This window comes from Rhinolophus hipposideros, assembly GCF_964194185.1.
Source record: "Rhinolophus hipposideros genome assembly, chromosome: 3".
Lineage (NCBI taxonomy): Eukaryota > Metazoa > Chordata > Mammalia > Chiroptera > Rhinolophidae > Rhinolophus > Rhinolophus hipposideros.
In genome coordinates, this window is record NC_138049.1 from 48,325,910 (window position 1) to 48,353,560 (window position 27,651).

General features: G+C 37.1%; 1 protein-coding gene across 2 annotated transcripts in view; it reads left to right on the forward strand.

Annotated features, from left to right (window-relative positions):
• The window catches only part of PDSS2 (decaprenyl diphosphate synthase subunit 2), a 220,818-nt gene that overhangs the window by 139,918 nt on the left and 53,249 nt on the right, over positions 1-27,651 (forward strand). For both annotated transcript variants that reach the window (XM_081038208.1, XM_081038209.1), the window contains exon 4: positions 422-496. In XM_081038208.1, coding sequence (XP_080894334.1) covers positions 422-496 — 75 coding nt within the window. The remainder of the gene's footprint in view (positions 1-421; positions 497-27,651) is intronic.

Consider the following 27,651-nt stretch of genomic DNA (forward strand, 5'->3'; position numbering starts at 1 on the left):
CTGTATTAAGTATGAAAATTAGCATTTTATAATGCCTCCCCGAATGTGGATATTGAAAAAGTATCCACCTGACAGAAATAAACATACAGAAAATAAATTGGGTTAAGATTGCATTAGTTATCTGAAATTTAAGCTTATGTGCAAAATGGCTATTGCTGTATTTTCATGTATATTAGTTAAATGCTATGCTTATAAGGTTTTTTTTTTTTTTTTGCTTAAATTTTGACTGAAAAAAATTGGATCACAGCTCTTAATATCCAGGTGGGCAATGCCATTTGCCAGGATCTTTCATATAACTCTGCTTTTTTTTCCTGTCAAACACAAATACTGCTTTGCTACTAAGCCTTCTGAGGCATTCTGAGGTAAAAATAGGGATACATTTTTAAAATTGTTTCCTTTAATTTTTGATCTTGTTTTTTAGGTTGTGGAACTTTTAGCAAGTGCCCTTATGGATTTGGTACAAGGAGTATACTATGAAAATTCTACTTCAGCAAAGGTAAGAATTTAGTAGTCATTATAAAATGTTAGGTTAGAAACCCTTGTGGCAAAACTAGGATTGATGAGCGAAAATGTCATTTTTGTTTTGTGTTTAAATTGCACATGACATTTTTTTTTAGATTAGTGTTTTGGCTACAAATTCATGGCCATACGCTTAGTACATAGCAGATTTAGCCAATTAAAACAACCTCTTATCCCCTAGCTGGATTCACAGTCTGTTCAATCTGCAGCCGCCCAGTAGACACCAGGATTTTGCTGGCTGGCAGGTAGCGCTGTCACAAGACAAGCAGGATGGAGGAGCAGCTCGTGCTGAGATGACTGGGCCTTGCTTTTCCCCAGAGGAAGGGGCCTTCCATGTCCCAGAGGAGTAGGCATGATTTCAAGAAGATGACTGTTGAGGGAGGACTGTCATTTATATCCAAGATCCAGAATTTGCTGCATTATTAAATTCTCTATGATAAGTAGAATGGTTGCACAGTTGGATTATTTTGATAAATTTTATGGGTCTAGAATTAAGGTTTTTTGACTCATTTAGCAGGACATCTCAAGAAGGGTTAGATTTTATTTCCTTAAAATGCAGTTATTTCATTTCAGTAGGATATTGAATGTGAAGCAATTGCTTCATTGACCATCACCATCATTAAACATGGTATATACTATTATAAGGGATTCCTATCTTAAGTGTTTCATTATTCTAACTTCTTTAGCTTCTGTATTAGCAAGATTTCACTCGCTGCAAATTAGAACAAAATATGCTTATATGCATATCTTAAGCTTTTTGACATTTCCATTTGAGAAAAGAAGGACAAGTTTTACTGGAAGTGAAACACAGGGCATGAGCGACTTGGATAAGAAATTTGAAAGTATAACCCAGGGACTCTGGATGGTTCAGAGAGTGGTTAGTGAAATGTGAAGAATTATATCCTGGACATCTGCTAATATTTGGTTCGGGGAACTAAAATTCCCAGTAGTCATATCTAACTTCACCTTAGCAGCACAGTGGTATGTGGGACCTGACAGGATGTATGACCATGGTGGTCTCCCTTGGCTGTGTTTTCAAAAATATACCATAGTTCACCATGGTTAAAGGTCAATAGCAAATTGTAACATGGAGAACTCCTGGTCCAGTTCCATTAATAGAAAGTCATCCTGTGTATAGTATGATGAAAATGGTGATAGCTGAGAAGATGACACTGTGCTAAGTATTCACCTCCTATGCTTTTTCACTTAATCGTCACAGAAATCCTAGCAGACACTGCTTCTGTCCCTATTTTACATATGTGAAAACTGAGGTTTAGAAAAGATTAAGTGACTTGCCTATGGTTACACAACTTGTTCATTGAGATTTGAACTCCAGAGCTCAGGCTTTTAACCTCTCATTTCACTGCCTGTGTACTTTAATGAAACCTGATTTGCTATCATCCATCTGCCATACCTGAGATCCCACTGTAAGTGATGATTATATTCACCTCTTGTGGCAGTTAAGGCAGTGTTCTCCCCTGGCTGTTTCCAAGATGTTCAACTTAGTTTGATGTAAAATATTCGTATTTTACAATTAAATATCTGTTAATTTTTAAGTGAAAGTGTTACTGGTTTTAAGGTTCTTGATTAATCTAGCCACTCTTACCATTTGTCCACTATAATTAGCCCAGTTCATTAATAATTTTGTGACTCTTTGTTAAGTACTTTCTGTATGTTAGGAAGACCTAATAGAACAATAAATGCTTGGATAGCACTTTACAGTTTGTACAGACTTTCTTTCCACACAATCACCTAAGAAAAGGGTGACATTTGTTGGTATACCCATTTTATAGAGGTAAAGCCTGAAATGCAGAGATGACAAATGGCAGGAAAGCATAGTGTCTGGAAATTGTTAATGCATGTTTGACAGTGACATGATCTGAACCCGGGTTTTTTTGACTCCAAGTTCCGTATAATCTTTTTCTTCCTGGGAAAGAGAAAAGAGGAAGCAACATGCTTTGAAGGACTGTTGGTCATTCATGAGCCACCACTTAGCAAGCAGCAGTCGCTGGCTTTGACGAACTAATAATCTGTAGCAATGCTTTATTCATCTGCCCTCTTTTCCCACCACTTTCCCAAACACAGTCCTTTACAAGCACTAGGGACCTTTTCTAAGCAGTTAGATTTCTGAATATAGACAAACTATTTAAAGAGCTTTTCTTTTTTTTTTTTTTTAAATGGAAGCAAAAATGCACAGTTGAACTGAAACTAAGGAGTACTTCTTGATATCTCCATTTGCGCCCCAGGTCCAATTTAGGTTAATCACATTTCCCTTCCTAACCAGAAAAATTCTGGCTTTTCTGTTGTTCCTCTGAATGTATTTGCCATTGGAATGGCTGTTCAGAATTTGGATTTTCTAACTTGGCCCAGAATCACTTCAGAGGCAAAGAGAGCACTGCCCCACATGAAGTGCCTTCAAGTTTTTCATGGTCTGGCACGAATGGGAAGCTCCCACAAGTGGAGGTCATGTGGGAAGTGTGTTGCACAACCTTCCTAGCCTTGGGCCAATTCAGTACACAAAATTGCTTTGTGATTTAAAATAAGCTGCAGACCATTTCATCTCTCCAGGGATAAAAGGATACAATAGCAGTCTGTTTTCTATATTGCTACTTAATACAATGATGGAGAATCTGGATAGTGGAAGAATAGCATTCTATGGAGTAGTATCTGCACATTGAGGGTAAATATGTTAAAGCAAATGGAGGGGAATTGGAAATGAATATGTTTGAAATCACCTTCTCCAAAAGTTTGTATAGTAATTACCTAATCCCTTCTTAAAACTATGAAAATTTGTGTGATTTATGTTAGTAATACTTAATGAATTGTAGGTAAATTGTGATCATGTAAATATTCAAAGTAATTTAGGAAATTCATTTTTTGTTCTATCCATTGAAAAATAACATTTTTAATTTTACATTTGCTAATTTGTGAACCTTTTCTTCCTTACAATAAAAATTAGTCACTGTGCTTTCTTTAATGTTTATATCTCCCTTCCCTCTAGTTTGTTTTATGTTAGCTAATTGAAGAAAGAAGCATATGAAATAGAAAAATTGCATTTTAAATGGTCCTTTGCCAGTCTAAGAATTCCTCAATCAAGCTCTGCCTTATCCATTGTATTCATGTTACTCACTGTACACACTAAATATTTAACATTTTAGCAAAATTGGCTTTGAATACACAGACCTTTATATCTAAAATCCTTTTTTAGCCCAAGGTTCTAATCCCCATCTATGTGCAGTGATTCTCACATTTATATCTGTGCCCCAGATCTTTAATTTCCAAGCTCTTATTAGACATCCTTACTTACATGTCTTGACTATTTTCAAGCTCAACAGTTTCAAAGACAAATTCATGATCACTTGCTCATGGTCTTTTTCAATGAATGAATGAATGAATGAATTCTTTTTAACATAATTATCTTATAACTTGTTTTATGATTATAAAAGTAAATAGATATTTATTAAATAAAAATTAAAAGCATAGAAAAAGGTCAACAGAAAAATAAAAATTATTTTATATAAACCATCCCTCAGAAATGAATCATGATTATATTTCAGTGTATTTTCTTCTAGATTTCATTCTGTATTTCTCCCATTTTTGAGTTATTATATATATAATTTTTGTCCTGATTTACTCCCCAGGATAATCATTCTTGATCTTCAAAAATATAATTTTAATGGCTATTTAAAATTTCTTTATAATACTGAACCATAATTTACTGAACCATTGAACAGTTTTGGGACACTTACCTTGTTTACTTTTTTTTTTTTACTAATTTAAGCAATATTGTGATGAACGTCTTGTATACAAAAAATATTCTGAAAATGAGATTATTGAATCACAAAGTAAGAATATTTTCAATATACCCCTATGCAGAAAAGGATTTTGCTATCCCTAGAAAAGCCTGCTTGTATGGTTGGCCCTTGGTTGGCATCTGGGAACTTGGATTTTAGGAGTTTTTTTCACCGTTCTCTAATAAGGCAGCTCACTGTACCTGGACTGTTTCTGCAAGCGATGTGGTTTATGCTGAACCCCTGCTTTCTTTCTGTAAGTCTGGAATTTTGGAACATGCTAGGCAGAGGATGTGTACGTGAATAACCCAGCAAAAGCCCTGAGCACTGAGTCTCCAATGAATTTCCCTGGTAGACCACATTTCACATTTGTTATCACATGTTTTAATTCACATGTGATAATTCGTGGAGAAATTAAGCATATCTTGCGTGACTCCCCTGGTAGAGGAAAGACCCTTGGAAACATGCACCTGGTTTCCTCCAGACTTCATCTCATGTACCTTTTCCTGCTGGCTTTGCTTTGTATCCTTTTGCTGTAATAAACCAGAGCTGTGAGTCCAACTATATGCAGAATCCTGTGAGTACTCCTAAGAAAATCATCAAACCTGGGGGTGGTCTTGGGGACCCCACCACCCTCTTTTTCTGGTTCTTTTTCTAGAACTCCTGTTCTAGAAAGGGAACTCCTGTTCCCCTGTTATGAATCTAATCAAGGTCCTCTTCAAGGAAACTGTCTTCAACTCATGCCGGTGTTGAGATGGGGAATAATACACCTCTTCCCTAACCTCAGAAATTCTGCTCTTGTTAGCTTGACCCCAATCTCAGGAAAGTGAGAGGGTTTTAAAGAGAATCCAGTTCTTGGAAAAGAACTGACTTTAACAGAGTCACTGAAATTGTAAAGATCCATCCTACTTTTTTGCAAGCACACATTATATTTTCAGTAGATTATTCTCGTATGAGGAATATTGTGTTTTTGTGGGGCAAGATTACTTCTATCCATTTATTTGTTTTATCTTTATGCTTATCTTGCTTTGGCTCTCAGGCAGCTTTCAAGTAAAATATGAAAATAAGATAACTCAGTCCACTAGGAAGTTATGGATTATCTCTTACCTGCAAAGTCCTATGCCACCATCTAAAATATAATAAAAATATAAGCAAGATGAGTTTTACCCATTGAGAAACATAACAGTAGGGCGATGTGAACAAAGAGTCACAACTTCTTGGGAAAATCAGAAAAGACAGTAAGGAGAACGTGGTACTTAAGACAGACATTTAAGCATGGGAAGGCTGTCTGTTGATGGAGAAGGATAGCACCAGGGAGAGAAAACAGCATTATCAAAAGTAAGGAAGCATATTTAAGATCAGGGCTTTCTTCGCATAAGAATAAAAGAATAGTGAGAAGTCTGGAAAGGCTGGTTTTATTACATGCGTGAAGACTTACAAGAGAATGTAGAACTAATACCATATTTAGTAATTGAGATAAGAGAGGGATTGAGGATTTTTAAACAAAGGAATTATATGATCAGGTTAACCATTGGAAAAGTTAATTCACCACATTTACGGGAGATTGGAGGGAAATGAGAACAGTTGGGAATGCAAAATAATAATGAAGGCCCAAGGTCCTAATCTCCCACTTCAACTTGGCTGTTCCCTTCTGGATAATCATATCTCTACATCAATATCACCTTCTCAGAGAGACCCGCCCCCCCCACACCCATCTGAAGTAACCACCCTACTTAATTCTCTTCCTTAATCACCACAGTTGTCATCATCTGATAGTTTTCTTATTATTTATTTTCAGTCTCGTCCTACAAGAATATAAACTGTACAAGGAGGGATTTTGTTTACCATCATATTGCCAATACCAGGACAGTGCCTAGCACATTAGTAGTAGCCCAAAAATATTTGTTGAGTTATAGAAAGGCCTAGAGTGCTTGGAATGGAAGGTTTTCCTCATTTTTTGGACAGCTGTATTGATGTACAACAAACTGCAAATGTTTAAAGTGCACAGTCTGATATGTTTTGATACATGTGTGTACCAGTGCAACTATCATCGCAATCAAGATAATAAATGTATCCATCACTCCCAAAGAGGAGGCTTGCTTACTGCTCGCCATAAAAGCACCAGATGCCCCAAACCCAGTGTTCTTTAGCTGTAACACGAATCCACTGAAGGCATAGCATCCATCTGAGCCCATTGTATTGCAGGACTTGGGACCCAGGGTAACCAACACAAATATGCTGATGCACATGCTTCTTGCTGTGCCATGAATGATGAAGTCTTTTGTCTCTGACCCGGGAGTCTTGTGTCTTCTGGTAGCATCCATAAAACAGCAACAGGCTAACTCATTAGTTTATATGTAGGGTATAATCAAATCTCAGGCCCAACAACTAGTCCCTGCAACATAATGTTGAAGTGGTGGGAATGAACATCTTTGCCTTGCTCCTGATGCTAGGAGAAAAACATTTTAGTATGTTTGTTTTTGTTTTTATAGAGGCTCTTGATTAATGAAGAAGTTACCTTGTATTTGTAATTTCCTGAGAGTTTTTATTAGCAATTAATATTGGATTCTCTGACAAATATTTTGCTGTAGCTATTAACATGACTGTATTTTTCTTTTTTACATTTTTTTTTTCACTTTTAGATTCTTTTCCAGTCTGTTAATATGGTGACTTGATTGATTTTCAAATGTTAAACTGGCTTTGCATTCCTGGAATAAACCTCACTTTGTTATGATGCAGTCACTTTTTCATAAAATGTTGGATCTGATATGCTAAAATTTTGTTAATTTCTGCATCTATATTCATGAGGGATATTGCTCTGTTATTTTCAGTTCTTTGTAATATCATTGTCTGGTGTGAGTATCAAGATTATGCTGGCCTCAGAATGAATTGGGAGATACTTTCTTTTTTTTTTTGAAGGAGTTTTTTTTTTTGTTTTGTTTTTTTTGAAATTTTATTGGGGAATATTGGGGAACAGTGTGTTTCTCCAGGGCCCATCAGCTCCAAGTCGTTGTCCTTCAATCTAGTTGTGGAGGGCGCAGCTCAGCTCCAAGTCTAGTCGCCGTTTTCTATCTTTAGTTGCAGGCAGTATAGCCCATCATCCCATGTGGGAATGGAACCAGCAACCCCATTTTCAGAGCTCGCACTCTAACCAACTGAGCCATCCAGCCGCCCTACTTCTTGAATGTGTTTGTATAGAATTAATACTATTTCTTCCTTAAATGATCGATAGAATTTAATAGTGAAGCCATCTGGACCCTCCTTTGTCAGAAAGTTTTTCGTTTGTTTGACTTTTTAACTACAAATTCAATGGCTTTCAAAACTGTCAGGCTATTTAGGTTGTTTATTTCTTCTGTATTGAACTTTGGTAATTTATGTCCTGCAAGGAAACTGTTTATTCCATCTACTGTATTTTGCCGTGTATAGTACGCTCCCGTTTATAACGCACACCCACGTTTTGGGCCCCAATTATCGGGGAAAAAAATCTGTTTTAATTTTTTTATTCAAATTTTTATTTGTTTACATTTAGGCATTTATTTTTTGTATTATAAAATAATTTTGGCTTTTATTTTTTTAACATGGTATGGTACAAGACACTTTTATGTAACAAATAATTACAAAACACAAAAACAGATACAAGGTAAAATAAATTTCATGTACTGGTAGCAAATTTACAATATTTGTGCATCATAGAAGGCCAAGAACTCTCATCGTTGCAGGTTCATCTTAAGTTCAACAAAGCTGATTATCATATTTCAGGGTATTATTTTGCATACGAATATTGTTATTGATTTCCAGAGTTACTCTTTTAACTCATAAGCATAAATAAAGGAATTAAAAATATTTATATAGGTACAGAATTAGTGCTACCCATGTATAATGCACATCCTTATTTTCCCCTCAAATTTAGGCAAAAAAGTGCACATTATACATGGCAAAATATGGTAAGTTATCAAATTTACTAACAAAGTTCTTCATAATATTCTAATATTATCTTTTTAATATCTATAGAATTTGTAGTATGTCACTTCACTTGTTTCTGATATTGGTAATTTATGTCCCCCCCCTTTTTTAGAGGCTTAACAATATTATTGATTTTAAATTGGTTTCATTGACTTCCTCTATTTTTCTCCTCTCTATAATATTGATTTTTTTTACTCTAAGTTTTATTATCTCTTTTCTTCTGATTGTTTTGGTTTTATTTCTTCTTCCTTTTTTAGTTTTTTTAGTTTTTAAAATGAAAATAGTTAATTGGATACCTGTTTTCTTTTCTAGTAGGGCATTTAGTGCAATGAATTTCCCTCTAAGTGCTACTTTAGCAGCATCCCACAAATTTTCATTCTGTTGCTTTTTCATTCAGTTCAAATGACTTACTAATTTCTCTTTTGATTTATTCCTTTGACTTGTGGATTACTTAAAAGTTTGTTATTTAGTTACAAGTATTTGCAGATTTTCCAGACATCTTTCTATTATTGATAATACAATTGTGGTTAGAGAATATATTTCATATGGTTTGAATTGTTTTCAATTTGTTGAGAGTTGTTTTTTGGCCCAGATATAATCTATTCCAGTAAGTGTTTTATGTTCACTTAAAAAGAATATGTATTCTGCTTTTGTTTATGGAGTGTTGTATAAATATCAATTAAATCAATTTGGTTATTGTGTCATTAAGGTCTTCTATATCTATAATTATTGTCATTCTACCAATTACTGAAAGAAGGGTTAAAGATTCTGACTTTAATTGTGGATTTTAAAAATTTCTTCCTACAGTTCTATCATTGTTTTCCTTCAAAGTTCTGGTTTAAGCACATTCATCTTTAGGATCATTTTTTATCTTTAGGATAATTATGTTATTTTGATGATTCATCCCTTTATCATTAACTGACCTTTTTTCCTCTGGTAATATTCTTTATACTTTTTTCTCTGACATCTACTTTATCTGGTATTAATATGACCACTCCACCATTCTTTTGATTAAAATTATCATGGTATATTTTTCTCCATTCTTTTTCCTTATTTTATACTTAAAGTGGGCTTCCTGCATGCAGTATTTGTATGCAAGATCTTGTTTTTTTCATCCAGTCTCAACTTTTTGATTTGTGTATTTAGATAATTTACATTTGATATGTTTATTGATATAGTTGAGTTTAAGCCTACCATCTTATTTGTTTTCTGATTGTCCCATTTGTTCTTTCTTTCCTTTTCTGCTTTTCTGCCTTTTCTTAGATTATTTTTATGACACTATTTTGTCTACTTTTGCTTATTAACTATAATTCTGATACATTTTAGTGAGTACTATTGCATTTATAATATATATGTTTAGTTTAATCACCTTTAGTTTTAGTTTACCTTCAAGCCATAGTATACCTTTACTTATAGTGTAAGAACCTTACAAAAGAATATTTTTGTTTCTTTAATCTCAGATTTTGTATTATTGTTGACATACATTTTACAGGTTTCCCCTGCTATCCAAAAGGAGAGCATTTCTATGAAACCTTTCGTAAGCTGAAATGGAATAAAGTGAAGAATGAGTTACTATTAATTTATATAAAGAAAATGTTGAGTGTTCCCAGACCCAATAAATAACCTACCAAATCATAGCAAATAATATGTAAAACCTAAAATAACACTAACATATATTAAAAGTGGGGATGATGTGCTAAATATACAGTCTGTGTAATGTAGAAATAATGTATGTACTATGTAGTTTTACGTACCAAAATCGAGAGGACAGGATGCTCATTGGAAGGCTAAGAGGTGATGGTGATGGTATGTTAGGCTGAGTCATCAGAGGCTGAGGTGGTGGGAGGTACAGTAGACTGGGAGGTACGGGAGAGAGGGGTAGAGAGTAATCTTAGCATCTCATCCTCTGAATCCACCTGGGCAGGCAGGTCACTAACACCTTCTGTGTCTGCCTGTCTCGATGTCAAAGATCGAGGTTCTTTGCTGTGGCAGATGTGGAAATCTCCAGACAGGACAGTTTGCTTGACTGCTTAGCCTCAGTCATTCTTCTGTCATACAGTTCTTGTAGACACTCAACACATCCTGCAAACCTGCCCTAAGCCTACTTGCCCTTTCAAAATTAAAGTTACACTTTCCTATAATCATTGCAGCACTGTCAATTGAAACGAAAATCTCAGGTAAGTGCTTCACATTCTGCTCTCGGACAACTTAACTTTCGGGCCATTCACTACTGTGTTCAATTTCGATTTGTATTTTTTCCTTTTGCAATTGAATCAGCTCATCATCTGTCAGTTCTTGATCATGGGATGCCAAAATCTCTTCAAAATCATCTTCGTCAGCTTTGACAAACCCAGCCTCCTTCGCCAAAGTTATTATTGCCATATTTGTTGCTGTTAGTCAAAGCCTTTAAAATTGTTCAACGTTTTATAACACAATTTCCTCCAAACACCGTTTCTCATCAAGACTGTTAGCCTATCAAGAACATCTCCAAGTTTGGCGATTGCCAATTTTATATTGTAGTCTTTCCAGATCTCTTATATACTTTGGAGTTGCCCTCTCTGTCAGTGGCATTTACAATAAAATGCATCGCATTTTGCACATAGTAAGCTTTAAGTGTGGCTGTTAGGTCTTGGTCACATGACCTGTTTGCAGGAACAATGACATATTTAATGGTAACATCACAACACGAATGTGTTACTGCCATACTACTGCCAGGTGGATGAGCAGCAGTTATTGACAATCAGAAGATACCTATTATCAAGGTTATTTTCTCTACAGTATTTTTCATTGAAAGGACTCACATATCCACTTTTGTACTCCGAAAAAAATCACTTGGGTATTCCAACTGCTTGGACGTGAACAAAACAGAACAGGAAGTGTATTGTTATCAATGCCATTAAGTGCTCTTAGATTTTCTGAATGGGACACTGGTAGAGGCTTAAGGAGAGCATCACCAGTGGTAATGGTGATTAGGGTAAACCTGTCCTTCAATGCCTTGGGTCTCTTAGCCTGCTTTTCTTCTATCAAAATAAATGTCTTGCTCATCAAATTTTTCGAATAAGTTTTAGTTTTATCACAGTTAAACGCTTGTTTATATGAATAATCACCTTCTGTAATTATTTTCTTCAGTTCTTGGCAGCTTCAGTAACAGCTAAAGCACTTTTTCCAGTAACCTTTAAGCTATGAAGCTTCCCCACTCAGAAACCAATCAGATCACCCATGACTGCTTTTAACTTCCACTTTCGCAACACTTTTATCATCATCATCATCATCTAGTGCTTTCTGTTTCAGCTTATTTAAAAAGGCTGACCAATTTCTCCTTAAGTATAAGATAGCTTACCAGAATACCACACTTTGTACACCCATCAATTCACTCAAGCAATAGACTTTCCTTTTTATCCATTACTGCATGCCAACTAAAAGAGACCACTTTGCTACTAGCAGAACCAAAAGTAACTGACAGCTTTCAAGTTTTTTTTTCTCTCTGCATGTAAATAGTGCAAATGGTGGATGCACACAAGTTCAACACATGCACAATGTTTCTATTTTGTTCACCATTATTGAAATGCTTAATTACATACAGTTTTGCATTAAGTGTGACACCCTTAGGAGTTCCCTTAGGCTTTTCTGATCCCTCAGGACACATCTTGCTAATGGGTGCACAAAATAAATCAAGATAAAGCACAGATGCTCACAATCACGGTTCAAAATTATGGCGACTTGGTGCTGACGTGCTGAGTGTAGTTGCCAGGGAAAGAGTTGGTGGTGCCACCCTTGCTGCTCAGGGTACTCACTGCCTCTATAATAGCTTGCTGCAAGACAAATGCTAAACACAATTTATGCTTTTCTACATTTCTGTAAAAGCGAAAATCCTCTTAGAATTTCTTTCAGTTAGCAAAAAACAGGTACTAATGTAGATCTTTCACAAAAATGAAGTGTAACACAAACTTTCCAAAAGCAGGGGATGCCTGTATATTGTAAATCCCACAATACACTGTTATTATTTTTGCTTTAAACATTCAATTATATTTTTAAAGGATTTAAATTTTTTTAAAGTCTTATATTTACCCACATAATTAACATCTTCAGTGCTTTTCAGCTCTTTGTATCAACCCAAATTTCCATGTGTATTTTTCTTCTTCTTAAAAGATTCAACATTACTTATAGTGCAGGTCTGCTGGTGTGATTAATTCTTTTAACTTTTGTGTGTCTGAAAGAATCTTTATTTTGACCTTGTTTTTGAAAGATATGTTCACTGGCTGGAGAATTCAAGATTGACAAAGTTTTTTCTTTCAGTGTTTTAAAGGTGTTGCGTCATTGTCTTCTTACATTGTTCCCAACAAGAAAGCTGCTGTCATCCTTATCTTTGTTCTCTACATATAATGTGTCTAAATTTCTCTGGCTGTTTTTATGGTTTTCTCTTTACCACTGGCTTTGAGCAATTGTATTATGATGTGCCTTTGTGTCATTTTTTGTTTTTTGTTTTTTCATGATTCTTGTGCTTTGAGTTCATGGAACTTCTTGGATCTGCGAATTTATTATTTTTATCAAATTTGGGGAATTTGGGGTTATTGTTTCTTCAAAAATTTTTTCTGTCTTCTTCCCCTCTCTTCTTTCACACGGATTCTAGTTACATGTGTAATAGACTGTTTGAAATTATCCCAGAATTCACTGGTGCTGTATTTTTTTAGTAGTAGTAGTAGTAGTATTTTTCTCTTTGCACTTCATTTTGGATCATTTTTGTTGGTTTGCATTCAAGTTCACCAATTTATATCTTCCATGTTTCTATTTAACATACTTAATGCTTCTTCTAGCTCCTAGACCATATGGAATACAGTTATGAAAACTGTTTTAATACCCCTATCTACTAATTCTATCATCTGTGTCATTTCTGAGTTGATTTCCATTGACTGCTTTTTCTCCTCATTGTATATTATATTTTCTTGCTTTTCGTACATGCTTTGCTATTTTTCATTTGATACCAGGCACTGTGATTTTTATTTTGCTGGATGCTAGACAGTTTTGTGTCTCTATAAATATTCTTGAGCTTTCTTTTAGAATGCAGTTAAGTTTCTGGAAACAGTTTGATCCTTTCATGTCTTACTTTTAAGCTTTGGTAGTCAGGACCAGAGTAGCATTTAGTCTAGGGCTAATTTTCCCCACTGCTAAGGCAAAATATTTCTGAGTACTCTACTGATTCTGTGAATTATGAGTTTTCTTCTTCGACTGGTGGGAACAAGAACTATTCCCAGCCCTGTGTGAGCTATAGAGATTGTTCCCTCTATACCTTCTGAATCTTTCCCCAGAATTCGATAGTTTCTTTGCACCCATGTGTTGGTAACACACAGCTAAGGACTTAAGGGAAACCCTCTACATATCTCCAGAGCTCTCTGGACATATCTGTCATCTCTAGTACTCTGCCCTATGAACTCTAGCCCCTAACTCTAACCACTTTGGCCTCTCTAGACACCCTGGTCGATCTCTTCAGCTCAAGGAGACTATAGGCTCTACTGCGACCTAACATTCTCTCCAGGCAATAAGCTGAAATAATTGTAAGACTCATTTATTTCGCATCTCTCAGAGATCACTATCCTTTGTTGCCAGATTTTTAAATGTCTCAAAAGCTCTTGTTTCATACATTTTGTCCAGTGTTTTAGTTGTTTCATGTGGGAGAGTAAATCCAGTCCTGTTGCTGCATCTTGCTGGAAGTGCCAGTCCTTATGATTTTATTTTTTGGTTTGTGTTATTTTGATTTTTTAAAAAATAACAAATATAAAAATGTTCCCCCTATACATTGTGTGTTGCTGGTACCCTAAGTATTTATTTTAGTGTGTCTGTTGGTACTTTGGCCATGAGAATAAGAAATCAGAAGTGGCACCAATGTTTTGCACCTGGTTGACCAGAAAAAATGATGCTAGATTTGACATAAAAGATTGTTGGTTATAAAGAGAAGTGGATGAGTTTAGTTGACCTCAGATTAATGTTGAGGTGCTGCAGACTGTCCAGATAAATAGTCAAGAGCTCCAGAGAGGGAATTTGGGAATTCCTCTTTGAAGACTTATAGTAAATGAATTTTGGTAGACAAAGAAACAAAAAAGTTTAGAAAAATGAAAATATAATGGAGAGTATGGAAAGGAAGTTGAAATGGTAATCAGTACTACCAAGATGTGCTTGCTATAAGTCGACTTGAATTTGACACTGTTTCTTTGCAACTAAGACTGAAAGAGAAATATGTTGTGTTCTCAATTTTTCATTGTTTGATGACGAATGCTACAGACAATTTTTATATAGAAGTTTTTTCCTAAAATTAAACAAATAGGAATATATGTGATGGGCTCTTATGTAATGGATATTGACAAATATAGTGAATAGCACCTTGAACGTAAAATTACAAACATCCAATTCTTCCAGCATCTGCTTCAAAATCAGAAGGTATGTAGGCATTCATATCTCAGTGAAGATATTTCTTTTGATGGAACACTGGGAATATAAGATTCTATCTTCTGATACTTTAACATAATAAAGAGATTGAATTTGGGAAATCTAGATGAAGTGTTTCTATTGGATTCTGGTTGAATTATTTGTTATCATGAATCCTGCATTATCCAGAGAGCTACATTAGGCAGTTTTGATAAAGTTCTTATTAGGAAACTTGTATTAAAATGCTGCTATGTATGCAGTACATACTGAGTGCTTCCTGAACATTCAAAGCAAAGCTACAACAAAAAATACAGACCTGCCCTCAAGGATCTGATGATATGTATAGTTCAGAGGGAAAACATGCACAGGAAATGGCTGGAGAGCAATTGACCCTAAGACCACATGTAAAAATATATGGTACAGGTTAAATATGTAGGAAAAAAGAGCAGCATGAAAAATTAACAGTACTTCAGGGGAAGCTTCTTGAATGATGTAATTTTCTTTTAAGATGAATCTTAGAAGGTATAGAAGAAATTAATTAGGAGAAGTTGAGGTTTGTTGGGATCAGGAAATCAGCTTTGAGCATTGTCTGGGAAGTCAGATTTGTTTATTCATTCACTTAATATGTCTTTTGAGCATCTGCTGTGTGGCAGCCACCAGCAAAACAAGTGCTTGGTGAACAAGACATCTTTGCCTTCATGGAGCTTGCATCTGAATGGAGAGGCTGACCATAAACAGTCGCATAAATACCTGAACGAGAGCAATAACTGACCGTGATGCGACACAGCAGAGAGGTGACAGGGAGAAGTGATAGTGAGGGATTGAGGAACTCTTTAGATTGGATGTTCCTGGACATCCTCTCAGGAAATAACTTTTAAGCTGAGATTTGAATGACAGAAAGCTAGCTAGCTGTGTCTAAAATCAGAGGGAAAAGCATTCCAGGAAGAGGAAGCAACTCAGGCAAAGGCCAGAAGGAGGAACAAGCTTATGTCCAAGGAATAGAAAGAAGGCCTACCCAGATGGGTGAACAGAAGACTGGCTGGAGGTAAGTTCAGAGAGGCAGACAGGTATTAAGAAAATATATGTGACCCAAACATGAAGGTGCTTTGGACACAGGTTCAATGAAAACTAAGGAAAGAAACTTAGAATTATGTTTCAAGGTTATCTAGTTATTACTCTAGGCCTGCTGAGCATTCAGGATATCTTATTGAGTATCTACTATGTGCTAGCAGCTATGGAAGACAAATCAGGTACGTGTGTATTGAGAACTGAGGTGGAGACAAAGTTGTAGTCAGAGCTGGAGCAAAGAGAACTTGCTAGGAAAGAGTGATAATTTTGAAAAGGACCAGTGAATCAATGGATAGATCTTGAACGTTTGTTTTGGGGAGTTTGGATTTAAAATAGTAAATGGGAGGAAAGTACCATAGAGTTTTATACAATGAGAAGGTCTTGATAAAGATTATTGTGGAAGCTGTGGATAGAATAAATTGGAAGCCCAAGCAGTTAGAAACAGAGAGACCAGCTGGAAGAGTGTTGAAATAACACAGGTGTGAAGCAACAGACAAGACTGTTGGCAGTGGAAACAAGTGTGGGGACAGGGCCCGGGACTTCAGCAGGTATCCTCTCTTTCAACTTACCAAGTGATTTGCAATGTGTATCTCCGGCTGTATTACTCTCTTACTATTTTGTGGAATTGAGTCAACATTCACCATCTTTAACTTGTTCTTTACCTATCACAGCCTTTTATTTGGTTCTAAGTACCCTTTAATCAGCTTTTCCCATATAATTTATTGCCTTGCACAAAAATATGTTTTTAAAACTAGTAGACAACAATTAGACTATAGGGTCTTTATACAGGTTCATTTCAGTCTCTTTGTCTGCAGAACATAGCATTTCTAGTCTTTTTTGAGAGGCCCCAAACTAGAACCACCCAACTGAGCCATTCCTGAATTCCTGACCCACAGAAATTGTGAGATATAATAAATGTTTATGATTCTTTTAAGCCACTAAGTTTGGGATAATTTATTATGCAGCAATAGATAACTAATGTATATAAGTATATACATTGATATATACATATCAGTGTCTTTTACCTTGTAACTGCGATGGCCTGTACTGAGAGCTGAGGTAGAGACAAAGTTATTGTCGGAGCTTGGAAAAAGGTGCTTTGCTCAGAAAGAGTGACGCTTTAAAAAAGGATCAATGAATCAGTAGGTGGGGCAAGGTACACTTATATGCTCTTTAACCATGGGTCCAACCATCTGACTAGCTTTGGCCATTTGAAGGGTCTCTTGGGCCTCTGCTCTCACCATGACCCAAAGATGCCCTGACTGGAGTGCTGGCCCAAGAGGAGGAGAGGCACTTGGAGCAGAGCCTCACCAGCCAACGCAGAGACGTTCATTGAGAAGCGGAGCCACCAGTCTAGATTAGCTGGATCGTAGCTGGCCTACAGACACAAGAGCAATGAGAAATGTTGTTTGAAGGTAGCTTTACCTTCACTGAGTTTGAGGGTAGCTTTACCAATAGTGAACTAGAGTCAGATGGAGTCAGAGCCTGTGGGAACCTGGAGGTGTAGGCCAAGCCTGTCATTACGGTTCTGATTTGAGGGGTTGACTGGAGGCTTCTAGCCTGAGGACCAAGGCTCTGTTTTCCAGGGCTAGGAACCATTAAGTAACTGGAATGCAAACCCTCCGCAGGCTGGAGAGAGCAAAGGTTTGGTACTTGGAGTTGCAAGAAAACCATATTAAGGCTGTTCATGAAGCACCTACAGTATTTTTTGTGTGTCTTAAAGTTTTTATAGTTTACTAATCCTCGTATGAAAAATCTGCACAATCACTACAGATGAAATGATTGTAGAATCTGCTCCTTTTTGCTACCAGCACCGTTGGCCTTTGCAGTCCCCCTGACTTGCTTTAATCTGTTCTTATGTTCCTTTCACTATTTTCTTGAGGTCTTTTTCTTTTAATACGGGCCATGTCTTCAAGTGTGTGTTTGGGCTTATGAGTCGTAAAGTCATGCCAAAGTCAGTTGTGTTGTCACCAACACAGTGGGTTTTGAATCCAAATATGAAGATGACATCCAGTGTGGTCTTGTACATTTTGGCGTTTTTCTTAAACTTCTGTCTTGGGTACTGCTGCCTTTCCAGGATTAAGGACATCGATGACCATTTGTTTCCACAGAAGCATTTGGTTGGTCATGAACTTCCTGGGTGGGATAGTTACCATGTTGTTCATGATGGTGGTTGATCCTTGGCAGCCACAGAGGACTGAAGTGTTTCTGTGGCGACATTATAGTGCAGTATGCAAACAGAAGCACAGAATAATGATGGAAAATCCAGGGCTATGCAGACTATTCCCGCAAAAATGGATAATGGTGGCCAGGGGAGGCTGACTGGAAAACGGGAATCAGTGGGTTTGAGTTCAAAGAAGCCAATAACCTTCTTGAAGTACAGGGGCGTTCACATTGAAAGTGTTCTTTTGTATATGAGAAATAGGAAAACTTTTATTTTCCTTCCTTTGAGTGAAAAATGTCCCAAATATATATACATGTTAAAACTATCTTAAAAAGAAAACTTGTATTTCAAGAGGTTTAAAACAGTGAATGCTGTATTAAAAAAGCATTCAGATACTCTGGGGTGTATTTCACTGGTACGTTTACTCATAACCTGTCCCTCACACTGCACCCAAGGTATGTATTAACAAGCTAATAAAACATGCCAGGTCATGTTTTATTGTTTGCTGGGCCTCTGTTCAAACTTGTATCACTCACATATCTAAGACTTTAAAGATGCTGGTGGTGGTGATAATAAATACCTATAATTTTACTGACAACCTTGTTTTTGTAAAGTAGACACAGTCTTATTCATTGCAAATAAAAATGTTGAATTTATTCAAATTTAAAGGCTATTAAGTGTGGTTTAAATTTTTTTAAATGTATCAAGCATACAAAAGAGAATTTATGTGACAAATATATACAGTTTAAATAATAAATGTAAAATAAAACACCTAGGTGCCCACCACCACATTTAAGAAATAATATTGTGTGTGTGTATATATGTGTGTATATATATATGTACATATGTATATATGTACATATATATATATATATATATATATATATATATATATATATATATTAACCCACAAAATATTTTTACTTAGGGGCGGCCGGTTAGCTTAGTTGGTTAGAGCGCGGTGCTCATAACAGCAAGGTTGCTGTTCCCCACATGGGCCACTGTGAGCCGTGCCCTCCACAACTAGATTGAAACAACTACTTGACTTGGAGCTGATGGGTCCTGGAAAAACACACTATTTAAAAGTTTAAAAAAAAATGTTTTTACTTAAAGGAAAAAGCAGCAAATGTATTGTGAAGTAAACATATTAGAAATCAAATATAGGGGTATTAGGTTAGATATGCAAAGGTGGTAAAGTGAGTGTTGATACAGATATTGAGAAGGCAGAAAAGCTATTAATGACTGAGTAAGCTTAGTGCATATAATGGCCCTTTTGATAAAGTAGACCCTCGAGTTTAGAGTGGATCTGGTTGGTGAATGTTTTTATTTGTTAAATGTTAAATTGAATTTGTATACCATTTAGAGGTACTCTAGGTCACTCACTGATAGCTATCACAGCAAAACATCTTAAAAAGCAGTTTATTTGCCTGAGAGATGAAACATCACTCTTAGGCATGTAAATTGTTTCGTAGCATACCATTCTGATCACAGGACAAGAATAGACCTTTCAGAAAATGAAGCCCCGAGCCTTTAATTACCATCTGTCTGTATGCCAGGAAGTCCCACTTTATATATCTCCATCCCAGATCACTCCTGAATTGTAGAGCTAAATATTTTCCTGCTTACTCAATATTTCCACTCGGAGATCTCACAAGCATCTCAGACTTGGTACATATTAAGACCGGATATATGATCTTCCCCTCCAAACCCATTTCATTGTTTTCTGTCTTCACAAAGAACACCGCCATTCATCCAGATTCTCAAGTCAAAAACTTAGGAGTCATCCTTAATACCTCTCCCCTCACCAGGCAAACCCCATAGCTACCTTCTTCCATATCCTGCATCACGACATTAGCCAGAGCATATCTGGGAGGGAGCAGAGAAAGTTGTTCTCCTGAGTGCTCTGATCAAAAGTAGAGTCTTCAAAACACCCACAAATTCTTTAACTCTCCTATCATGACCTCCCGTCAAGTGGTGAGAATCGATGTCCCTTTCCCTTGAATCTCAGTGGGAATTTGAGCACCTCAACCAACAGAGTATGGTAGAAGTGACACTGTCTGACTTCTCTGGCTGGGCCATAAAAGGGTGTGTTGGAGTGCTCACCCTCTTGAAACACTCCTTCTGTCTGCTCCCTCTCAGGACGTAACCACTGTGCTGTGAGAAGCCACGTGGAGAGACAATGGAGAGGTGTTCCAGTCATCAGTCCCAGGAGGCCTGATTGACGTATGGGTGAATAAGCCATCTTATTGGAAGTGGATCCCTGAGAGCTCAGGTGTTCCAGCCTCCCCTCCTTTTGAATCATCTCTAGCTTTGTAGATCTTCCCAACTGAGGCTCCAGACATCATAAAACAGAGACAAGCCACCTTTTCTGTTCCTTTTCTGAATTCCCAACCCACAGAATGTGTGCACATAATAAAATAGTGCTTATTTTATGCCACTAGGTTTTGGGGTGGTTTGTTATCCAGAAATAGGTAACCAGGATATAGATCTCTCCAACAAATGTTAAGGTGATATGTTAACATGATGGTTGTTAAGACTATGCTGAAAAGATGTTGGGAGGAACCATATAAATATGCTTTCAAAACATCACTCATTGAATCCTAAAATATATAAGAAGGTAGTCATATTAGCCAGCTCAGGCTGCCATAACAAAATACCACAGACTGGGTGGCTTAAACAACAGAAATTAATTTTGTCACAATTCTGGGGGCTAAAAGTCCAAGATGATGGTTCTGGCCAATTCAGTTTCTGGTGAGAGGTCTCTTACTGGCTTGCAGATGGCACCTTCTCACTGTGCATTTACCTGGTGGAGAGAGAGCAGAGCCAGCTCTCTGGTGTCTCTTCTTATGAGGACACTAATCCTGCTGGATCAGGGCCCCACCCTTATGACTTCATTTAACCTTAATCATTCCCTTAATCTAAATATAAACACCCTGGCAGTTAGGGCTTCAACCTGTGAACTTTGCAGGGACACATACATTCAGTCCATGGCAGTTTTCAAGGGCAACTTGTTCTTGTTTATGCTGTCACTCCCCCACCAGCCGTGGTACAAGCTGCAGCCTGGTTTCATTCCCATGCTTACCCCTTTTGCATGGTCCAAGGTGCCATCTTCTCTTGTCTGAGCTACTCCAATAACCTCCTACTTCGCCTCCCTGTATACAATCCTCCCATCTTCTAGTCTTTTCTCCACACTGCCAAGGATCTCAAAATGCAAATCTGATACTGTTGTGCCACCACTTCAATCCCCAGAGACATCCTATCTATCCCTCTTGGGATAAAGACCAAAATCCTGAAAGTGACCCGAAAGACCCTGCATGATCTGACCCCAATCTGTCCCTTCAGCCTGGCTTTGGACCATTCTCACTCTCATCGTCTGCATATCAGCCCCAATAGCCTTCTCTGATTCCTTAGACATGTCATTCTCCTTTGTATGTGCAGTCCTTGCAGCCTACAACATAACTTCTTCATCTTCTTTATGGTATATCCCTTATTCGTCCCTCCTGTGTCAGCCTGAGAATCACTTCCCCAGGGAAACCACCCCCCAAAGCCCCAGTCTCAGTGACGTTCTTTTATTACGTGCTGTCATAAAAGTATGTGCATTTCCCCCATTGGAAGTATCGCAGTTTGTAGTTATGTATTTGTTCATGCAGTTATCTGATTGTCGGGTTTCCCTACGAGACTATAAGAACTATGAGTGCCAGGGATACTGTGGATACCTGATCATGGCATTGTACACCAGAAGCTAAACATTAATGAATGCCAACTATAATTTTATATATGTAATGTGATGGCTCAGTGTGAGGTCGGAGGGATAGTGGATGGGGGGAGGGGGTTCACAGTGTGAGGGATATAAATGATGAACGTCTAAGTATTACCTTGTCTTGTACACCTGAAACTAATAAATAAATAAATAAAAGAAGATAATGTATATAAGGTGAATATTTTAGGTCCTATGAAACAGTAAACGTTCATGAAATGGTAGCTGTTACGACAACAGTTGGCCTGGAAAATTAGTCAATTAATTCAGCACAGGCCCTACGCTAGAAATTGGAACAGGGGATGAATAAGATATCTTATTGCCCTTTCACATAACCAACATTAACATGATGTGTTAAAGATGAGACTAGCAATAAAAAACAACCTGCTATGGAAATCGAAAAAAAAAAAAAAAAAAGAACTATGAGTGCAAGGACTGGTTTTACTCATTGACATGAGCATGTAGAACAATGCCTCGTATGTAAAAGATATTCAGTAAATCTTTAACAAATAAATAAATGGAGGAGATGCAATTGGCTAATCAATGAAATGAATTCTCATATTTAAATGAAATGCCATTTTCTACCTGTTAAATTTATAAGTAAAACAAAAATTCTGTTTAATGGCAAGACAGTCTCAAACATGGTTGGTCCGTGTGTGCACGTCAGAAGAATCTTTCTATAAAACAACTTGCAGAATGTTTTAAGAAACTTTAAATTGTTCAGCTCTATTGACCCAGTAATCTAATCATAGACACCATCTGTAGAAGCCAGCATCCAAGATGGCCCCCAGTGAGCCCCACCTAGAATTCCTTGTGTAATCCCTTCCCACGTTATGCAAGCTTGGTCTGTGTGATCAAGAGCATAGAGCAGAAATGGTTATGTGTCACTTCCAAGATTAGGTTATGAAAGCTTGTGAAGCTTCATTTTAGGGTATGTTTTCACTCTCTGTCACTCTCTTGAATCACTTGTTCTGAGGAAGCCAGCTACCATATTATGTGCACAACTCTAGGAAGTGGTCCATGGGGCAAGGAACTAACACCTACTGCCAACAGCCACCAGACTGAGCTTAGGAGTGGATTCTCCAACCCCTATATATGACTGTTGCCCCAGCTAATAGCTTGAGTACAACCTTATGAGAAGCCCTGAGCCAGAACCAGCCATTCCTGGATTCCTGACCCCCAGAAACTGTGAGTTAATAAATGTTTGTTGTTTTAAGATGCTGAGTTTTGGGGTCACTTGTTATGTGGTAATAGATAACTAATACACCATCCTAAGGAAATTCTTCCTAAAATATTTTAGTTGTTTATGTTGGCATGTGTAGACTTCATGCCATGTAAACATTTTTCATCTTAAGGAGTGAATTTATTGAAATGCTTTCAACTGCAAAAAATGGAAACTCCAATTAAATAGATATAACAGTAAGGAAATCCATTTTGCTCTCACTGAACGTGCCGAGGTAGTCGGGTATCGGGCAGTGAATATAACGTCTCCGTTACATCAGGGTTTTCTGTGTCTCTCTGCTCTGCGTCCTCGTGTCCCACTTATGATCAGGCTGCTGGCAGTTTGGCTGCAGTCGTCCTGGGTGTGTCTCACCAAGACGTCCAAAGGAAACAGTCGGCGCTTCTACCTGAGTCCCTTTCTAGGAGCTCTCTGGCAGACTTCTGTGTGTCTCTGCCTAGAATTGGCCAATGCTTATTCCTAAATTAATCATTGGCAAGAACAATGACTACCTGAACGAAATTAGGATTTGTTAATAAGGAAGGAGAGGGGAGTGGGACCTGGGTGGGCGACTGTCGTGTCCACAGTAGGAAGCTATCTTATTTCACGTTCTGTGTAGCTCATTGTTCTTTCCTCTCTATCCCCACTAGCCCCATTTTGCTCATCCCGACTCACCTAGAATATAGCACTTCACCCCTTAATGGATCTTGTCCTTCCAGTCCAAACTCCCGCTGGAGCAACTCATCTAAACTGCACGTGTAATCATATAATTTCCTGCTGAAAGCAGTTTCCCTAGCACCCAAATAAGATCCCAACTTCTGGGCATCTTACTTACCTGACTTAGTCTTATCTTTTTTTACCTACCTCCCACTGTATGCTTCAACAATATTGATGCAGTAAAGTCATCCTATACCTTATCTTCCTCGCGAATTCCAGTTTATTATTCAGAACCAGGCTCAGCTAACAGTCCCCCCACTGAAGCCTTCTTTAACCCTTCCTGGATAGAACTATTCATTCCCTTCCCTGTACTATCAGCATAGCTCTCTTTTCACACACCAAACTAGTCTATAACTATTTGCTGTGTTTCTCCCCTGCTGAACTTCTACTAAAGGTCAATGCCTAATTACAAGGAGTAATTACTCCTTGTAATTAGGCATTCCTCCTTGATATATCTGCAGTGCCTGCCATACAGTGTGTGCACGTGCACACATACATGCACACACACAAATCAATTGAACCACGTTTACATGGTATGGCAAGCACCAGCATACACCAGCATTTCAAAGCATCCCAAGTTGTCCAGTTTGTTCCCCTGAAAGAGTTAGTTAGTATTCCCTGCTGTTCCTACTGTGCAACCCCATCTGAAGACACTCTGCTGCCCCCTAGCTGTTAAATGCTCCCCCGTCCCAAGACAACCCCTGTTGAAGGTTTTGTGCTCTAAGTCGTCCCTTCTACCTCCTGACCCCTCTTCAGCATGATCATTCCCATAAGTCTCAGCAAGAACTGACAAGTGGGGAGGGCAGGAAGGGGCCGGCTGGCCCTAGACCAAAGAATTCCTGATTTTTAAATTCCCTGGCAACCCTTTTCTCTAATTTGTGAATAAATCTTTTTTTCAATACATGACTTTTATCTCATCTTTAACCTATCACAAGTAAGTCTGAGGAATCACTCGACATCTTGGTGTTTCTGTAGCAGGACAACTTAGATCTTATTCATCAGCCTGCTGAACTGTTCCTTTTTCGGAAACATAGATACCATCCAAAAATTTTCTGATATCCTTGTTTTTTAATTGTGAGTAAAATTTTAATAGCTTTATTTATTGTATAGAAGTACTTTTTAAAACAGACTTTAGTTACATACAGTTATCAAATGTTATCAGTTTTTCTTGCATGGTTTACAGAGATGTAAAGTTTCCAGATACCTGCTTTGCTATCTCCAATGTGATTGGATTGTAAATCAAAGCAAATTTTTTCATCCTATTAGATAATGCTATTAAAATAGTATTCTTCTTTTCCCTTGTTTGGGATTCCTGAAAAAAATGCTTATGATATTTATTATGTCTCATCTTGTTACTTACATACTACTCTAGACTCTTAGATCTCTTCACTGGGTATTATTAAAGGCTTAGTTTACTGGTTTAAAATGCTTTTTCGATTCATAGATGAAACATGTCATTTACTCTTAAATACAACCTACTTTTTAAACTACAGAAGAGATTTTGCATGTATTTCTATTATGTATTAAGCGAAGTAATATCCAATTGCTGTATGTCTGAGACCCATCCCTGCCACTTACTCATGTTTGATCTTGGACAAAATACAGTCTTTAAATCTCCTTACCTAAATGGGAATAATGGTAATTGAGATTTTTGAAAGCTAATGTATAATGAATGTGAAAGTATCATTACAAAGTTAGCTCCCAGGAAATATTAGATTCTGTTCTCCCCCCTACTTGCTTATTATCCCTAAATTTAGAGGGTCTTTATTGAAACATTCCTGAACTTGACTTTTTTTTTTTTTAAATAATAAGATTAGTAAACTGGGCTCTTGTTTAGCTTCTCAAAATAGCTGAAAAGGGCAATTCAAAGCAAACATTTAAAACAGTGAAGTAATGGCATTAGAGAGATCTGGTCTTTTATCAGACCCAGATTTATGCTGCCTTTGTAAAGATATTGGTCAGAGTGTGAATCTGCAGTAGGAAGAAGCAAACAGGAAATATTTGCATACTTTCCTTAAAGTACTTTTAATTCAGCAGGTCCTCAGCTCCTCAGTTTTCCAAACTCTTCTTTTCTGACAATGTGAAAGGTAGAAGTTTGGCTTGGCAGGTTCTAGTTGGGACTTTGACATCTTCCTGGGTCAATTAGTTTGCCTTTTTTTCTGTGGCCATGGACGAGACCTTTAATCCCGAGCCACTTTGGTGTCATGTGAATGGGTATGTACAAATGTATTACTACTGTTAGAAAAGAAACTAGATGTACACATGCCCTAGTAGCCGAATAGATGAGGTCTGACAATTAAGTCAGTGAACTCATCCTAGAAAAAGTGCTACAGGGATGGTCGGTTAGCTCAGTTGGTTAGAGCGTGGTGCTGATACCACCAAGGTTGCCGATTCGATCCCCGCATGGGCCACTCACTGTGAGCTGCGCCCTCCTTAAAAAAAAGAAAAAAGTGCTACATATCTCATTGCTGAATATCACTACAGTCACCTCCAAAGTACTCCCCTTGGGAAGCTATGCACTGACGCCAGTGCTTAGTTCACCCTTCAAAGCAATTCTGGAACTCTTTTTCTGGAATGGCTATCAGGGCTGTCGTCGTATTACCCTTGATGTCCTGAATGTCATCAAAATGTCTTCCTTTCAATAGTTCCTTTATCTTCGGGTAGAGAAAGAAGTCATTGGGGGCCAGATCAGCTGAGTAGGGAAGGTGTTCCAATACAATTATTTGTTTACTGGCTAAAAACTCCCTCACAGCCAGTGCCGTGTGAGCTGGTGCATTGTCGTGATGCAAGAGCCATGAATTATTGGCGAAAAGTTCAGGTTGTCTTAACTTTTCATGCAGCCTTTTCAGCACCTCCAAATGGTTAACTTGGTTAACTGTTTGTCCAGTTGGTACAAATTCATAATTGAAAATCCCTCTGATATCAAAAAAGGTTAGCAACCTTGTTGCAACAAGTTCACAAACTTAATTATCAGACCTCCTATTACATCTGAGCAAAACTACAAGTGCCACTAGTTCAGGCAAACATTGTCTTGCAAGCTTCAGTTTTTTTTCCTTCGTGGTTTTTGAACCAGCTTTACTTGAGCAAAACAGTTATGTGACAGTGACTAAGAGACCTACATGTTTTAAATTAATGTACTTCTGACAGCCATTCGATAGATAGGTTGGCATACATTACCTTTCTGAAAAAAAGAAAATCCCATCAAAAATAAATATCCACCGAATGTATTTTCCTTTTATATATAATAAATCATCAATAAAACCTGAACATATGTAAGTTGATGCTGTAAGTATATCTAAATCTCATTTTCCCTGACTGTTCATTCATTTCACACCAATTCTATATATCTTTGTCTGATGATGTTGATTTGGATGTGGTTATCAAACCAGTTTCTTAGTATTTTACAATTGAACGTTAACTTTTCCTTTGTGCACATGCTCTCTTAATATATACGTGGCAAGCTGATGGAAAGAGTGGAGGGACTGTTTCATTTGTAACCAAGTTCACAATAGATAATAATTTAATGTTCAGGGAATAAAATTTCTGATTAACTTAGTACCAGAATTATTAATTTATGACCTGATTAACTTATAGTAGCCGATTTCAAGGGACTGTAAATTAATTGTTTCTTGGATATCTGAATTTTTAATTTGTTTCAGTGATCGTGTATTACATAACTGAAAATATAGAAATGATAAGTAATAAAATGTCTTAATCACAATAAGGAAAATATCATGAACAAAACTGATCTTGGATCATTGGAGATCCTGCAAAAATTATTCTTAAATAGAACTATATTAATTTATCTATATATTTATATCTATATATATACAGAGGATACCAAAAAAATGTATACACATTTTAAGAAAGAAACTGTATTAAAATTGTAATACTCAATATATACCAATGACAAAAGATGGAAACAAGTCACATTTTACTTCTGCAATTACAAGAGGTGCTCAAAGTGGTTACCATCAGTGTCCAGACACTTCTGATTACGGCGAACTCCTGCTGGAGCAATGTGGACCAATGT